Source organism: Falco punctatus (assembly GCF_963210335.1).
Source record: "Falco punctatus genome assembly, chromosome: Z".
Lineage (NCBI taxonomy): Eukaryota > Metazoa > Chordata > Aves > Falconiformes > Falconidae > Falco > Falco punctatus.
Genome location: NC_137586.1, coordinates 25,936,418 through 25,953,897, shown reverse-complemented (window position 1 = coordinate 25,953,897; position 17,480 = coordinate 25,936,418). Strand labels below are relative to the sequence as shown.

The following is a 17,480-nucleotide window of genomic DNA, read 5'->3' as shown; positions in this document are numbered from 1 at the left end:
CATTTTATTTCCTCTTCCAGAGCTTGCTAGGTGTTTTAAGGCCTAGGGGTTCCATAATCACATTTGGATAAATACAGTACTATGTGCTCAGCACTTTGTAAAGTAGGTTAGTTTTCCTCTTCCTTTTTAGCAGCCCTAGGAACAACCTTTTCTGTTTCAGTTTTCTGTGTATTTCCAATGTTAGTAGCAATTTTATTTCCCTATTCTTGGTCTTCATGTATCTGAGGAAACTGTTTTACTGGTTTCAGATCTATATGCTCTTTATCTCATGAGAAAACAAATCTGTTTGTATTCCATGAATTCATACATTTTTCTCTTTACTTGTATCAGAAGTCAGTTTTCTGATTCCTTGATGTGGTGCAGATTTTCTTGTTTTCCTTTGGAGAACCCTTTTTTTTGACAGACTTAGTGCTCCCATGATTTTGTGAACTACAGCAATCAATTAGCAGTGTCTTATGTCAGCTGCCAGTGTAGCTTTCCTCTTTTGTCTTGGTTTAGTGAATGTTGCTGTTTTAGTGGCTTGCAGATAGAATGACAGTTTTCCTGGCTCTTTAGCACAGAGCACTACTTTTTAGATCTTTCTGTGCTGTTACTATTGAAATGGCCCATGTCTCTTAACACCTGTATCTTAACACCAACATTTTTTTGGCTCAGAAGCCTGTGTTTTCTAGCTACTTTCCGCACAGTCTCATAGCAGGTACAAAATGAACAGTACTGGTTTTCAAAGAGTATTTCATATTTGAAGTTACAAAACAAAGTGATGCTTAAACTCATGGAAAGCTTTTGTGGCATTTCAGTTTGCGGCTTTATATATCACAGAATCATGGAATGGTAAGGGTTGGAAGGGACTTCTGGAGATAATCTAGTCCAAACCTGTGCTAAAGCAGGTTCACCTAAAGTAGATCACATTCAGGCAGATTTTCAATGTCACCAGAGAAGGAGACTCCACAACCTCCCTGGGCAGGCCATTACAGGGCTTTGTCACTGTCAAAGTAAAGAAGTTCTTCCTCATGTTCAGGTGGAACTTCCTGTGTTGCAGTTTGTGCCCCTTGTCCTGTTGCTGGGCGCTACTGAAAAGAGCCTGGCCCCAGCCTCTTGACATTCGCCCTTAGGATATTTGTAGACATTGATAAGAACCCCTCTCAGTCTTCTCTGCTCCAGGCTAAAGAGGCCCAGGTCCCCCAGCCTTTCCTCATAAGGGGAGGTGCTCCAGCCCCCTCAGCATCTTTGTAGCCCTCTGCTGGACCCTCTCCAGTAGCTCCCCATCTCTCTTGAACTGGGGAGCCCAGAACTGGACACAGCACTCCAGATGTGGCCTCACCTTGGCAAAGTATAGAGGGGGAGTATAAACTCCCTCGACCTGCTGGCCACGGTCCTCCTGGTGTACCCCAGGATCTTACTGGCCTTCTTGGCCACCAGGGCACACTGCTGGCTCATGGGCAGCACTCCCAGATCCTTCTCTGCAGAGCTGCCTTCCAGCGGGTCAACCCCCAGCCTGTGCTAGTGGTGCGTGGGGTTGTTCTTCTCTTGGTACAGGACCTTTGTTGAACTTCTTTAGGGTCCTCTCTGCCCAACTCTGTAGCCTGTCTGGGCCTCGCTGAATGGCAGTGCAGCCTTCTGGGGTATCAGCCACTGCCACCAGTTCTGTATCATCAGCAAACTTGTCCCTTCATCTGGGTCATTGATGATCAAGTTGAACAGGACTGGTCCCAGTACTGACCCCTGGGGCACACCGCTGGCTACAGGCCTCCAGCCAGACTGTGCTGCTGGTCACAACCCCCTGGGCTCTGCCATCCATCCAGTTCTCAATCCACCTCGCTGTCGGTCACCTAACCCACACTGCCTGAGGTTACCTATGAGGATGTTACGGGAGACAGTGTCAGAAGCCTTGCTGAGGTCAAGGCGGACAGCGTTCACGCTTGCCCTTCATCTGGCCAGCCAGTCATTCCATGATGGGAAGCCATTAGGTTGGTCAGACGTGATTTCTCTGCGGTGAATCCATGTTGACTCTTCCTGATGACCTTCTTTTCCTCCACATGCTTTGAGATGACCTCCAGGATGAGCATCACCTTTCCAGGGATGGGGGTGAGGCTGACTGGCCTGTAGTTTCTTGGGTCCTCCGTCTTGCCTTTCTTGAAGACTGGAGTGGCATTGGCTTTCCCCCAGTCCTCCAGCAGCTCTCCGTGACCTTTCAAAGATGATGGAGAGCGGCTTGGCATTTACAGCTGCCAGCTCCCTCAGTGCTCAGGGGTGCATCCCATGGGGCCCATGGATCTGTGGGTGTCAGGTTTGCTTAAGTGATCTCTAGCATTGAGCAAGGGAGAGTCTTCTGTTTTCCAGACCTCCTCTCTTGCCCCCAGGGTCTGGGAAACTGGAGGGCCGGCCTTGGCAGTGAAGCCTGAAGCAAAGACAACATGCGGTAACTGCCTTCTGTGTGTCCTTTGTCACCAGGGAACCCACCTCATTCAGCAGCGGGCACACGTTTCCCTAGTCGTCCTTTTCCTGCTGATGTGCTTGAAGAAGCCCTTCTTGTGTCCTTGCCTTCCCTTGCCCGATTTAGTTCCAAATGGACCTTAGCCTTCCTCGCTGCCTCCGTGCATGTTCCGACAGCGTTCCTATGTGGCCTGTGCCTTTTTCCACATGCTGTAAACGACCTTCTTCTGTTTGAGTTTTGCCAGAAGCTCCTTGCTCTTCCATGCAGGCCTCCTGTCCCCTTTGCGCAGTTTCCTACTCATGGGGTTGTACGTGTCTTGAGCTTGGAGTAAGTGATGCTGGAGTATTAGCCAGCTGTCTTGGACCCCCCTACTTCTAGAGGCCTAACCCAAGGGCATCCTCCAAGTAGGTCCTTGAAGAGGCCGAAGTTAGCTGTCCTGAAGTCCAGGGTTGCAGTCGTTGCCCTGCATCCTCCATGCAGGACCCTGAACTCCACCATCTTGTGGTCACTGCATCCAAGGCTGCCCCCAGCCTTCACATCTCCAACCAGTCCTTCTTTGTTTGGTAGTACAAGGTCCAGCAGCACACTTTGCCTCGTTGGCTCCTCCACCACCTGGGTCACAAAGTTACCATCAGTGATTTGTAGGAACCTTCTGAACTGTGTGTGCCTAGCTGTGTTGTCTTTCCAGCAGATACCAGGGTAGTTGATGTCCCCTATGAGAACCAGGGCCTGTGATCATGAGACTGCCTCCAGCCATCTGTAGAAGACATCAACATCCTCTTCCTGATCAGGTCGCCCGTAATACAGGTTGTGAATGTTTCAGTTTTCTATGAACATGAGTTTTAAAGGTTTCGAACGATCAGTGATTTGAACTGTAGATTCTGGTAGAAGAATAATATCCGAAAGTGCCAACTTCTGTGATATTTTTTTCTGTTAGGAGAGTTTCATCTCATCCGTACTTCTGTCTGAGGATACAATCAGTAGTACATATATCAGTCTGTATTGATGTTTCTTCTGCTTGTTCCTGAGAACTGCCAAGGATGGACAATTCATAAATGTCCTCCAAGCCTGTTCTACTGTGTTGCTGTCTTTTTTTCATTAGAAGATGTTTCCAAGTATATAATTTAATTCTCCCTTCCTGTGTTTTTATTCTTCCCTGTTCTGTCCACTGTTGTTATGGAGAACACATTTATCCCCATTAGTCATCTCCTTTTGGCTAAATTAGCATAGTTTATTCAGCCTTTCCTTGTTGGTTGTGTTTTCTAGAGGTCTGATTGGTTGCTCTCTTAAAGGTTTGCTGCTTACCATATTATGGTGTTTTTAAGTGTGTACCGTCAAAAATTTTACAGTGGACTGTGTTCAACAGTGTACAAAGTTTTAGCTGAAGCCCTAATGTACTGTGTAGACAAAAACCCACGTTCACATTCTTGATAGCATGTGCTTATGTTAATGTTCTGATCTAAGCTTGTTTTAGAATATATTTTTTTCTATGGAAAATATTTCTGTTGTTTTTAAGGCATGTTTGCACATGTCTTATATGGTCCCTCTCCAGAAAGAGCAGAATGGACAAGAAACAAAAGCCTAAATTACACTTGAAGCCACTCTGTGCTCCAAGGTTGTGCGTGATCAAACTTCCCTAGCTTTGTCCTCAGTTGTCAGTTGCCCTGTGCTTTAAAACTCTCCATTTTGTAGGCATCCCATTCCCCTTGAGGCAGTCTGTTACAGGGTGACAGTCCAGCTGATTGCTGGCAAGAATTCCTGGCATTCTTTTGTCATGTGACCTAGTGAGTACCTTGGTTTCTGGAGAAGAGCATCAGTAGAACGTTACTGAAATGGAATTTACTACAAAAGTTTGTTTTCATACAGTCCCAAATGGGACTGCAAAATAATAATCTCAATAATGTAGATGCCAGGTAGCATCAGTGCAACTTGTGGTCTGCAATTCACTTTGAAACAGTAAGGGATGAAAGTGTGGTTAATTAAGACAGGAAACATATATGTAAGTAGAATTCTTCTGCATAAGGAAGTTTACATTAATAAAAATGAAGTTGAGTCTGAATATTTATTAAATTAATGTAATTTCCCATTGTTGACTCATATTCTAGCATGAATGCCCCCCCCCTTTTAACCTCAGCTACTCCCACAGCTAAACTAGGAGAAGTTTTTAGAAGATCTTTCTTAGATCACTTCACACCGAGTGCTGTATTGATATACCTGTGAAATTGTTGTCATACAGATGTTGCATGTTGCAGACTTCTGCCAAAACCTTAGGTCATTTCAGCCCCCAGTGATCATTATGTTACGATAATTTGTATCATAGTTTAATTTGAAGAGTGCAGTAGGTGGAAGGTACTTAAAACCATCACCCTGACACCTGTCTGTTCATATAACAGCAAAGCTTATCTGGGTCACATAGTGAAAGTGTTGGCTCAAAGAACAAATGCATCTCGCAGCACCTGCTGTAACTTGCAGCAGGCAGAGAGAAGAGGGAGGGGGAGAATTGTCAGTGAAGTCCTGTGTCTCCATCCATAGCTTGCTAATATGTGGTTTTTACAGCTCAAATTCTCCATGACAGTAGTGAAGTAGACCCATCTTGTTGCTTGTATTGTGCTATTAAGTGTCAGTAGTGGGTGTGACATTTCAGCCCTCTTCTGCACTGATGGTGTTTTTTAAAACTTGTCCTGTTACCGTAATTGCAATTACACAAAAAAGTAGTAATTTTGGAAAGTTCAAACTCCACCATAATGCAGACGTTTTGAGTAATCTGGGGTGTCTCCCTGTTTTCCAGTATTGACTAGAAAAAGAAAGAATACCCCTTAGTAATCTTTCACGTATTTATCGAAGGGAGGCAGGAATTTGGATTAGTATATCCTTTGTTACAGTTTATAAGGCACACACACACAAATTCGGAAGCTGGTTGCTTTGCTGACCTCTTGGAACAGTGCTAAGATATATATAGATGCATTAAATGCTTTTTATTTAGAAATACAAAGTCCTCTGTTTCTGGTGACTCTTACAGGAAGATATATTTTGTCTGAGGGAAATGTTTTGAGTTTCATCAGCCTTTCATGCAATGATGTAGGCATTTTGCTTTATGATTTTTTCCCACTATGTTGATTTAGGGTTTATTTAAGTACTAGTTAAGAGGGCAGCAAGAGTTTGAGGAGTGATTTTTTCAGATTCTTTGTTATCTTGCCAGTTCTTCTGTTAATCTTACCTTCCAGTAGAATGACCAAAATGTTTCTCCGAACTTCAATAATAAATCATTGCTGCAAGGAAGATCTTGTGTACTATCAATTATAAATACCCTACTTCACTGTGGTCCACAGGGACAGAAACTGTCCTCTGAGACAGCAAAATCACTCATGAATCACTGGTTATTGCTGACTAAAGACAGAAATTAATGTTCATCTTTTAAGTCTGGCAGGACTGACTTAAGTGCCAGATAGCATGAAGGTAGTAGTTGTAATGTTTCTTAATTCTGCTGTATCTTTTTCTGTTCTAAGAACTAAATATATTTGAAATAAACTGGAGGACATAATGCCAATGCATTTATTTTTGGTAGAAATTCAGTAGTTAAACTGTAACGAGGTCTGCCAATGAGAAAATGCTAGTATTGAGCTAAGAATGGAACACCAAAAGAGCAGGTGTTTAAGACTCATGTTCTAAGAAATGCTTGAGTATGCAAAATGTATTAAAGCATCTAGAACATCTTGCAGGTTTTGTCTACTGAGAGGCATTTTTACTAAGTGGAGCTATTTTGCTTTGTTACGTCGAAGACAAGAAGCTTTTAATTGAAAGACTTTTTTGGAAATGTTTGTTTTCAAATTAGAATGTATACAGTGCCAAATTTATCTCAAAAAATATTTCTTTCAAAAATATTTACTAGTCTGTTAAGTATCTGTGTCCAGTTATTACTATAGAAGAAGTATGTATTCTTGAAGCTGTAGAAACTTCTTTCTTCATCATCTGCAGTATGAAAATGTTTTATTTTTATGACAGGATTTTTTCCTTCACCCTGTACCTGATAGTACTTGAATTTACATGTTCAGTGGTTTTCACTTGTGAATACAGCGCTTACCTGAAAGTTGGAAAATGTTATAAATCTCAGTTTATTATTGAGGGTATTGATTTATTGTCAGCATGCTTATGTTTCGTTTAAAAATGCTCAGTTTGGGTATTACTTCAACAGTTGTAATAGTTTATTGTATAAACATAACTTAATTAAGACTGTTTTGCTTTTGCTTCTACAGTCCATACAGTGACACTGTTTCTTAATATCTTTGGATGTTTGGCCTGGTTTTACGTTGATGCTACGCGAGGGGTTGATTTTGGATTGAGTATTCTCTGGTTCTTGCTTTTCACCCCGTGTTCTTTTGTCTGCTGGTACAGACCTCTTTATGGAGCTTTCAGGTAACAACTTCAGCTTGACTTGGAATGTTTAAAAATTCGTCAAGATGCATTAACAAACCAGAATTTGCTTGATTATCATTATGATAATCCTTTAATAGGCTTTCATTAGAAACAAGTAGTATGTTTGTCATTAATTCAGTTGTTGTATTTGAAACATAGATGGCAATGGTTAGGAATATCATGGTATGTCCTTTAAAGTATTTATTGCTTCTACAGTTAACAAAACATTTGTAGGAAATACTTAACTTTGTAGTGGGCTGATAACAATTTTAAAGAAAATTCTCAAATCTCTATCCCTTCACACCAAGAATTTGAGTAGATTAATAGTTAAGAGTGTCTTAAATTTTTGGCTTCCTGAATTAACTTCATAAAATTCTACACTTAAAAATCTTATACTGTTAAGTGACCTACAGTGTCTGTAATTGAAGGTAAGAATTCTTAAGAATAAGTCAAGCAGGTGTATAGTATCAAATCTAGTATTTTTCGTAGCTTTTAGCAATCTCTGCAGACTTCACGAGTGTTGAGGTGTGGTAGCTTTGTGTTTAAGCATAGGATGGTTGGTTTGCATGCAAAATTGAATTTAGTGAAGATCAGCATGTAGAGATTCTAAATCCTCATACAGTATTTCTTGGAAAGCTTATTTTACATTGAAGTGGTCCAGGATAGTCTTAGTTAAAATGCACTAATTCTTGTAAAGAAAGATTGAAAGACAGAAATTGCAGTTAAGCATCACCTTTAGAATAAATGAGATGATTTTTTGCTAACCAAGGAGGTATTGCTATACCTACATAACTTTTGAGGAGTCATATAGTGTAACTTGCATTTGCTATCTAGGAAATCCATAGCTTTCCTTAGTGAATATCTATTGTTTGGAAATGGAAAACAACTTTTGGTCAGTTTCTCAGTTGAAAATGAAATAGTTACTGAACGGAACTGGTTGAATAAATAGAAATGAACAAAGTTCTTCAGTAAGAGCTGTTAACAGCAAAATCTGATTTTGTGACTTAACTGATTTCTACTTTCTTTAGAACTTAGCTAGCAAGCATATCATATGATCATTAGGTTTTGATAGTAATGAGTTGAGGTCTTTGAGATTTTGCCTGTACATTGATATTTGGGTTTTGTGGGTTTGGGTGTGGTTGTTTTTTGTTGTTGTTTGTTTGGGGTTTTTTTTATTTATTTTCAGTCGTGTCAGGCTGGCATTTTGGTAATTTAAACAGCAAACCTGTTTTGTATATTTTGCTTTTAAACAACAGCTGCTTCAGTATTCTGGTCTGCACTATGTTTCAGTAATTCCATATTACATTTTATATCCTTTTACAAGTAAGATATTTTCTTCCCGTCCTGCCAGTACTGTGAACTTCAGTCTTAAAGTGGAGCAGAACTCAGTTCTTTATGCATTGTAGCAAAACTTCTATTTAGCCTAAGAGGCCTTGTTGTGTGTTGAACAGAACACAAAGGAATATTCTCACCTCTGTTAGAGGTGCAGCTGGCAAAGATACTGTATTAAAGAAATATAAATAATATATTTCTCTTGTAAACAAAAAACCCACAGAATTCTTGATGCTTCAGTTCACTGTCAATAAATGAAAGCGCTTTTCCTCTAGTTAATGCAGAAATTTTTTTTAGATTGGTACTTTAGTATTTGCAAAAAGTCATTAACTTCCTGGCTGCTTTAATCTTTTCCCCCCCGCCTCTTTCAGGAGTGACAGTTCATTCAGATTCTTTGTGTTCTTCTTTGTATATATCTGTCAGTTTGCTGTACATGTACTTCAGGCTGCAGGATTTCAAAGATGGGGAAACTGGTGAGTATTGTTTGCTGTAGTATTGTACTGTCTGTAAGACAAATGCTCAATATAACAAATATTTACAATATAACAAAAATAATAAAAAAAAAAATAAATCTTGTGTTCACTGGAACTGTTACATTTAGCACTCAGGAAAATCATTTTTGGAGGGCTTTTGACTAGGAAAAGTGGGTGAAATGTATCCCAAGATTGTGAAGTACTTCCGTTACTAGGCTGGTCAAAATTCTATCTTTCAGTGTAAATCACTTTAAACTATACTTTTATACAGTAACTCCTTTATCTTGGTGGTGTGGGGAGATGATACTTGCTCTGTATTTAAAATAAACATGTAAGGAAAACTTAGAGAAAATGAAAATAATTTAGACAGTAATACACTGATTGCACATTATGTTGTATCATCTGTTATTTCTAATTATATTAATATATATAATTATTAATATTATAATATTAATTTGTGGCTAAAAAGGAAAGAAATTTTCCTTTTTTAAAAAGGCTAAGGAAATTTGTGGCTAAAATTTGAAGAATGAGTCAACAAAGTATTCAGGTGAATATATTTGTGGTTATATTCGGCTGGTATATCTTTGATATTATTTGAAAAACTGATTTTTCTGAGTTGGCTCCTTATTCTGTAATAGTTGATTTTTCTTTTTGAAGAAAGTGTATATACTTGTAAGTATATACGCTTTTACATGAAGTTTTTATGTATATTATCTTTTTGTGCGTCTTTGAGGTCTAACACTTAGATTTTACAAGAAAAAGTTATTGGGAACAGTCACCATCCTTGGAAAAAAAACCCAACAAACTTGAATTAACCAAAAGCATGGTTGTAGGAGCCAGCTGGTAGCAAGGAGAGCTATGACTGGCAGTACTGTAGCTGGGTAATGACACTTCTCTGTATCAGTGCTGCTGCTAACCTCCAAACGTGTGTCAGGCAGGCAAAACAACACTGCTTTGGAACTGTAGTGAAAGGAAAGATGATGTTGTGGTTTTTTTTGTTCTTGAGTCAGCTCTTTTGCTTTTTCATGGATACATTGATTGACATTAACAAAATAAAAACGGTATTTTAGAGGGCCAACTCTCAAGTATGTGGAGTGTGCTTTTAAGAATGCTTGGGGAAGGGGTATGAGAAGTAGCCAGATCATCAGAAATTGCTAATTACAGTTTGGATTTTGGAGTTTTGTGGTAGAGTCCAGAGGATGTAGGGGATATCAAAGCAATATGAAACAGATATAGGAAAGTTTTAAGTTTGCTTAGGTTTACAGAAAATTTTTGCTTTTTTTTTCTGTGGAAGAACCTTTCCTGTCTTTATGCTTTATTTTCTTAAGGCAACCTGAGTTTTTGGGTTTCAAGTTCGGTACTATATTTTTCTGCTGGTGTTTAGATTTTGAAGAATGGGGAAATGTTTGAAGTAGATGCTGATCTAGCAAACATTTCTATTGGTTAATCTGATGCTCTCTACTTCCAAAAATTACATTAACCTCAACAGAGAAAGCATCACTGTGTGGATACAGTGAAATGAGTTTTCCCACACAGGAGCGCTCTTTGTGTGTGCGTGTGTGTCTCTGTGTGTGTTTGTGCCTCTGTGCATGTCTGCATGTCTGTGCCTGTGTGTGTGTCTGTATATCTGTGTCTGTGTGTCTGTCTCACAGGTTTTTTTTGTTTATTTAAAGAAGTTAGAAGCTATCTTTTTAGGGACTTCTTCTGTTCCTTGAAATCATGTCATCTTAAATTAGTCTGAAATAATAGTATGACAAAAAAAGCCCAAAAAGCTGATAAGCAACTCTTGAATTTCTTCACAATTCTCCTCAAGGATAATGATCTTTACTGGAATTCTTCATATAGTTTCAATGCATGCATTGCAAAAAATGGAAACTCTGTTCTAAAAGCCTGTTCTAGAATTGGAATATGCTTATGTAAAATTCCCATAACTTTTTCTTAAAAAATATTCAAAGTTGATCAGAACCAGGATGCTATAAAGCTTCCCTTGATACGGATACCTGTGGTTTAATGGTTCATGGGCTGTGCTAGTAAAATTTGTCTTTTCTTTTTGCTTCAGTGGGTGGATTTCATCTCTTACTGGTCTTAATAAGAGTATTCCTGTTGGCATTATGATGATAATCATAGCTGCACTTTTCACAGCATCTGCTGTTATCTCATTAGTTATGTTTAAAAAGGTAAGCTACATATTATTCTCCTCTTCTGCTTACTATGTTTGATCTGGATTTTGCTTTCCTACTTGAGAGGGGTACTGTCTCACAAAGTAATGGGGATGAAAATATATTCTTGGGGGTGTACCTTACCTATTAACAACTGTACTTTTTTGTTTATACTGTTGTGGAGTTATGATATGCTGTTTGTACAATGCATGTATTTTCTGCAGCCTAAAATGGGGAAGGATATCTCTGAATAAGAGAAATCGGGAGATAAGCCCACAGTGTAAGGGTAGGTGCCTGCACTGGACTTTATGATTGTACCTGCAGATGCCAGGTTGTAATTTTCAAATGTGTGGTGATACCTCAGGCTGAGTGAAGTGTGATTCAAATGATTGCTAAGATTCAGCTCTTACCAAAATTACCATTAAAATTAATAGAAGAGGGAGATGCCTGGCACCCCAGAAAAGGATTTTTATTTCTCTGCTTCTTTTATTTTAACATATTGCTGCCAATTGGTGATTGCATAGCAGAAAAGCTCAAAGAAAGATGCTTTTTCCCTTTGGTTCCTTTTTATGAAAGGAATGTTCCTTTCATTCCAGAAGACCTAAGTTTAGGTATTAATGTGCTAGTAAGTTTTTGATGTGTAAGTAGAATGTCACTGAGAATTCTGATTATGATGATGTGCACCTCCATTACAGTTACACTTAAAGATTTTCATATACCCAAACTCTTCTGAACTATTTACAGTAAGCTAGAAATTTTAAGCATTGCCTGGAGATGTCCCTTCTCTGTATTTGTTTTCTGCATAAATACTCAGGTACAGGAGGAAGAAATGAGCAAGAAAAATGTATGGTGGAGCATTTTTTTTTACACTCTTCCTACTGTATGCATCTGGATTCTTTGCAGAAACCTGCATACTCAGATGTGTCCTGCTATATCTTTGTGGATGAGAAATAGTCACATTTATACCAAAGAAAAAAGTTACAGCATTACTTTTCCTGCTGCACTTGAATGAAAATGTCTTTGCAGTATTATTTTACAACTTTATTGTGACTTCATTGAACATAAGTCAGAAATAGCATTCTCATTTCAATACTTGGGTAACTGAAGTTACTCAGGATTTGTTTTTTTGTTGTAATAGAGATTATATGCCATATTGTTCAGAGTGTAAGTCATACTGTTTAACACCTCTGCTTATTATGCAGAGCTGTTGGTCATCACAGTAGTTTAGCAGATACGTATCTGCATTATTAGGGTCTTTTATACGTTTTTATATTCAGTCATAGCTTATCTTGTTCTTGTAACCATGTTAATGAGAGAAATTAAAACGTTTCTGAAAATTGATGCAGAAAAAAGTTCACCAAGATGTTAGTGACACAGTGGATTCAAAACTACTTTTTGGGGGTTTGTTTCCCGCTGGGGTTTTTTAACATGCACAGTTACTCTTTTAATGAGTACAGTAAGTTGTGTACACACTGAGACAGAAGACATTTTTCAGGCTGTGAGCCCTGTATTATGCTAAGGATGCAGCCTGTTCGTGTATTTGAATATGTTATTTCAGGCAGTAGATACCACTTTAGTAAAGATCTATGAGACCCCTCTGAACTTGCAAAAAGTTACAGGTATTCCTACAGTCAAACTGTGCATGCAGCAGGGCAATCAAAAGTTGTAGGACTTGAGGAAAAAGGTCTATGGATCCTCCAAAACACATGAGCAAACCATGTTTCCGCACTGCACAGCTCTGCTTTGTGTTTGAGACTTTGCTGTTACTCTACCAAGAAAGGGAAGGCTCAGCACTGTGTTTTCACTGCTTTTTCACATCTCCAGGTGCATGGTCTCTACCGCACAACTGGTGCTAGTTTTGAGAAAGCACAGCAGGAATTTGCAACAGGAGTGATGTCCAACAAAACTGTACAAACTGCTGCAGCCAGCGCCGCATCAACAGCAGCAACCAGCGCAGCTCAAAACGCGTTCAAGGGTAACAGAATGTAGGGAAGCAAGAAGTCATCACGGTTCTCTTCAATTGTACTCTGTTTTCCAGTCACTTACTATATTTCCTAAAAGCCTAGATCAAAATTCACACAGCATGTTTATGTCTCCTGCAGCTGTGCATGGGTAAAATGGGAAATGTTTGGTTTATTTTATTATAAATTAATTTTAAAAAGGTAACTGTTCTTTGCCCTTCTTTAAGATGTTGCATTCTAGAATATAAAGCCTTCCATATTTTATGAAGGATAAGTAATTTCAACAACTGGCCTGAGAATGAATTGTGGTATGTAACGATCAAAGAAGTGTGTTAAGAATTTCTAAGTTTTTTTAGTGGTTCACTCCAGTACTTTTTTTAACTTCAGAAAAGCACCTTGGATCAACTGTGTTTCTTCGTAAGAACTGTTTTCCCTATTTCTGCTACAAGAAGTGGGGTAGACAGAGATGTAGAAAGTTAGGTTTGGCTACTGCTTTTGCAATTTGAGCAGCCGCTGGAGGACAAATACAAGTAGGGTAGATACTATAAATTCTTCTCTTGTTTTTTTTTTTTAGGATAAGTCTTTTGATATAAACCTGTAAGTTTGCATGAATACTGTTGAGTTATCTGATCTTGTTTAAATAGTGTTTTGGTCCAGAATTTACCTGCACCACTTTATAGTGTTTGTTTGTATTTATTTTCATGGAGTGTTCTCTACCTGTGAGAAATTACTATGGTGCATAGACATTCTCTGTGATAGAATGTGTAATGCAGTATACAGTTTAAGGAAGGTAACTGATGATTTCAATCACAGAGCTAAATGATTATATATTTGCATTTTTTAATTTCATTATCCATGTTTTGGGTTAATTACTTTGCTGGAAAAGAAACCAATATGGATTTCTAGAACACTAGTTTCTTGACCACCATCCCTCTTCTACGTGCAGTGGTATTTTTGTTGTATTTGGGACTTTCTGGGGTTTGGGTTTGGTTTTTTTTTTAAGTGTAGATTTGTGTTTTAACAGTGGTAATAATTCTCTAGTGTGGTCAGTCACTCTTGTTTACTGCTTGTCCCAAACCCTAAGTATACAGTATTTAATTTTCTAACAGGAATATTGTCCAAACTGAAGATTTTAAGCAATGGCATTTAACAGATACTTGAATTCATTTTAACATTAACTCAGCCATCTTTGTAATGTGATTTAAGCTGGGTGGAAAAAGCTTTTAAACTGTTTTGAGTTGGAAAACTGAGAAATCTTCAACAAAGTTAAAATTTAACTCATTGAACTGGAGGCCTAAGAGGTTAAATTGATGCTGCGGAACTGAACAATCCGCAATGGTACATACCATCATAATATTCTACAATATAATCAGGTCTTAGTATAATGTCATGTTTCTCTCCTCCTTGAATTGCCTCATGACTCTTATGCACAATACTTGGGTTGTTTTTTCAAACTCTGATATAGAAAATGAAAGCAGGACGACCACATCCCACAGCCTGTGTAAGTATACACTGTGGCTGAAATGAATTCGGCTTTTAAGGTGAATCACCTTTAGTAAGATAGCATAAAATTGGGAGGCCCCTCCATGTTCTGGCTGTCCGTGTGGACTGACTTTCATAGATTCATTTTCACTACACTGAGAGCATTACAGAAAATAAACCCCTTAGCTTAATCTGTGGATCGGTTACTGTATTGTTATTACTGTACTGTATTCTTTCACTGATTTCTTTAAATCCGCCTTGAATTTGGATAAATGTCATAGTTTCACCTATGCTGAAGTTCATATGAATGGATATACTTGCTTCTAAATGTTCTCTGCATCATGAAGTTAAAAGCAATTTAAATATTCTGTGTAATAGGGGCTCTAAAATTTCATATTAGTGGACATGCTAGCATTGAACTTAAATTTGTGTGAAATGTTATTAAAATCTTTCCAGATAAAAGCCACCATTTTCTGTTGAGATCAGGCATCATCCTTGTAGCAGCTGTGTATCAATATTGTTCTTTTCATAATCTTTTAAACTTAATGTTAGGGTTGTATCTAGGAACTCTACTATGGAATACTTTTAGATCTAAATTTAAGCAATTCTCTTGGTATCTCTTGGATAGGAATTGCAGGGATATCATCCTTGCAATTTAACTTAATTTGAAGATTGCGTTATAACATACATTACTAGAATGTATTATGGAAAAAAACCATGAGGAATACAACCTGAATTTGGCAGGTAGACATTTCTTCCCTGAATGTTTAAAGGCTCTTTGAGAAACCATATTTAATGTTCTGTGTATAGGGAGCGTTTGTTTGTAATGTCATGGGTTGAATGTACAGATCTAAACCTCCCAAGTGAAATTCAGACTTCAGCTACATGTGAACTGTTTAAACCAGAAATCTCTGACACTTTGCAGCTCAAAAGGAAGAAGTTTGAGTTTAGCTTTGACGGCAGAAGGCTGATACTTGTTAAAATATTTTGTACCTAATAAAACCTAGATTTTACAGTCTCTTATTAATTAGACAATGGCACCCACCTAAGTTGTCATTTTCTAGTATTGTGGCAAACTGAGTACAAAGTATGAAGTTTAAACACTGGAATGTCAGTAGTCATTGATCTGTAATTTATTTGGGGGATGTTTGTATATTTTGTAAATTACTAACAATGCTCTGCCATCCCGGTGAATGTCATGGTTCTGTACAAATGCACTTCTGTCCCTCTGTTGCATGTCTGAGTAGTTCAGAAGTTTTGTATATTTATTGTATTAACACAGTGTCATAGAATAAAAAAAGACTTTTTTCCTGGGTGTTTGCTCTGTATAGTTTTGACCAATAAAGGTTTTTTTCTTCTAGCAGTGAAGATGACATGCAGGGTGGACAATATATGTAAAAGTATCACTTGTTTTTTATAATTGTGTATATAAATGCTGTAATTCAGCTGAAATGGGGAAGCGAAATGTCCAGTATCAAAATAATACATCAGGGTTTTGAGAATTAGTCCACTCAACTGTTATCAAAGAAAATTCTTAAACACTTGCAGCCCACTTTATTGTGCTGTGAACTCACAAGGGTTAAAATCTAAACGTGTTCTGTCATTACTGAGTGAAATTTTACTGGTATTAAGAGAATCCTAAAATGCTATTGAAAGTAAAGTGAAGTTGCTGAAAACAGCATTGTTTCAGTAGTGTTTATTTTCCTAATTTCTGCCTAGGAATTGACATTTCTATATTCTGCTGTGTCGTGCTCTCTCTTTTTCTTTTGGTCATTATCACAGCCTCTTGATTTTTTTTCATATAATGTCATCTGTAATACCTGCTGTCTAGTCCTGAATTTATTACTGTTTTTTCTTGGAAGGGCAAAATTACTTCATCTAGACCACTGTGACATAACTAACATTTGCAAATGCACAATGCAGAGAACAGTGCTCTGAGGTACAGTTGGGATTATTTTCGGAGATAGCAGATGTGAGGTTTTGAAGGAACTTGCAGACGTATGCATTATTTAGTAGTGAAATTCTGCATCAACTTGATCTGTTTCTTTTTAATTTACAGATCTAGGATGGCAGTGGCAGCAGACTATAAGAACAGGTTTTGTACTCGTAAATGGTGAGCACACTTGTGCAGCATGATCCAGTCATATTTTATGATTAGAATTACACAATTTAAGGGCTGTTGCTGAGAGGTAATTCCTCAGGTTTGCTGAGGCTAGTTTTCCTGAAGAAGTTGTAAGCAGGAGGTTTGGAAGGCATGCACACACAGAGAAAACAGCACAAGGAGGAGAACTGTGATTAAAAATACTCAGTGATACTTCTGGAAAGATACTTCTGTCAAGGAAAAGGCATACACCTGGAGTATCTGGTTATGAATCAGTATTAAGGCATAGTGGATCACATAATTAAAACGTGTGTTAGATTTCACTCAGTTACATTAAAATGTGTAAGAGTTAGTTGGTACTTTTTTCCCCTCCACATGAATTTTATGCCTGCAAGTAGCTTTTATTCTCATCAGTAGAAAAATCAGGAAGACTTAGAAAAGAAGTGGTGCAGATTTCGTACCTTGGCAGCAGAACACTACGTACTGTGTCACACACTACTGGGGGGGGGGGGGGGGGGGGGAAGAAAAGTTGATGGGAAATATGACTTGTGAATTATACATTTTGTTCAGGGAAAAAAAAAGTTATTTGTCCAGCTGTTTAATGGAAGCATAATGTGCTTTTTATTGGATGAGTGGGTAGTGATTAAACAACAGCGCTTTTAATTAATTTGTGTTACCATCTCTCAATACATCTTTCTCAGTATCATCTGTCCTGCTTCAGTGACCGTTACCACCTATTGCTGTTAGATCATTCAGGGGTGGAGAACACTTCAGCACAGAGGAGCTGCTGTACAAAGGGTTGAGAAGACCAGGATTTTACTTCTTTGTACCCATGATTCAGGAAGGGAAGCTATTACCTGGTGAGGTGGGAAATTCTAGAGATGCATTTTTGGTGATAAAAGTTGGATGTTGCTTGGAACAGGGCTAAAGTAGGCTTGGGAAACAGCCCGTTTCAGACTCTTGTGACCACTCTGCTTTTCTGCTTTGCAAATGTGTACAGCTAGAGCTGGGTACGATATGCTGCCTGGAGCCCAAGCCATTCTGAAGAACAGCTGCCTCTGATCACTGATGCCGCACAGGCATCAGCTGCTCTGCCACTGTTTCAGCTGACAGTGCTGCAAGCAG

The 17,480-nt window shown here is 38.4% G+C and overlaps 1 protein-coding gene across 2 annotated transcripts in view; it reads left to right on the top strand.

Annotated features, from left to right (window-relative positions):
• The window catches only part of SCAMP1 (secretory carrier membrane protein 1), a 51,839-nt gene extending 34,976 nt beyond the window's left edge, over positions 1 to 16,863 (top strand). For both annotated transcript variants that reach the window (XM_080370910.1, XM_080370909.1), the window contains 4 exons: positions 6,688 to 6,847; positions 8,551 to 8,652; positions 10,712 to 10,829; positions 12,636 to 16,863. In XM_080370910.1, coding sequence (XP_080227036.1) covers positions 6,688 to 6,847; positions 8,551 to 8,652; positions 10,712 to 10,829; positions 12,636 to 12,800 — 545 coding nt within the window. In that variant the 3' untranslated portion in view covers positions 12,801 to 16,863. The remainder of the gene's footprint in view (positions 1 to 6,687; positions 6,848 to 8,550; positions 8,653 to 10,711; positions 10,830 to 12,635) is intronic.
• The last annotated feature ends 617 nt before the right edge of the window (positions 16,864 to 17,480 follow it).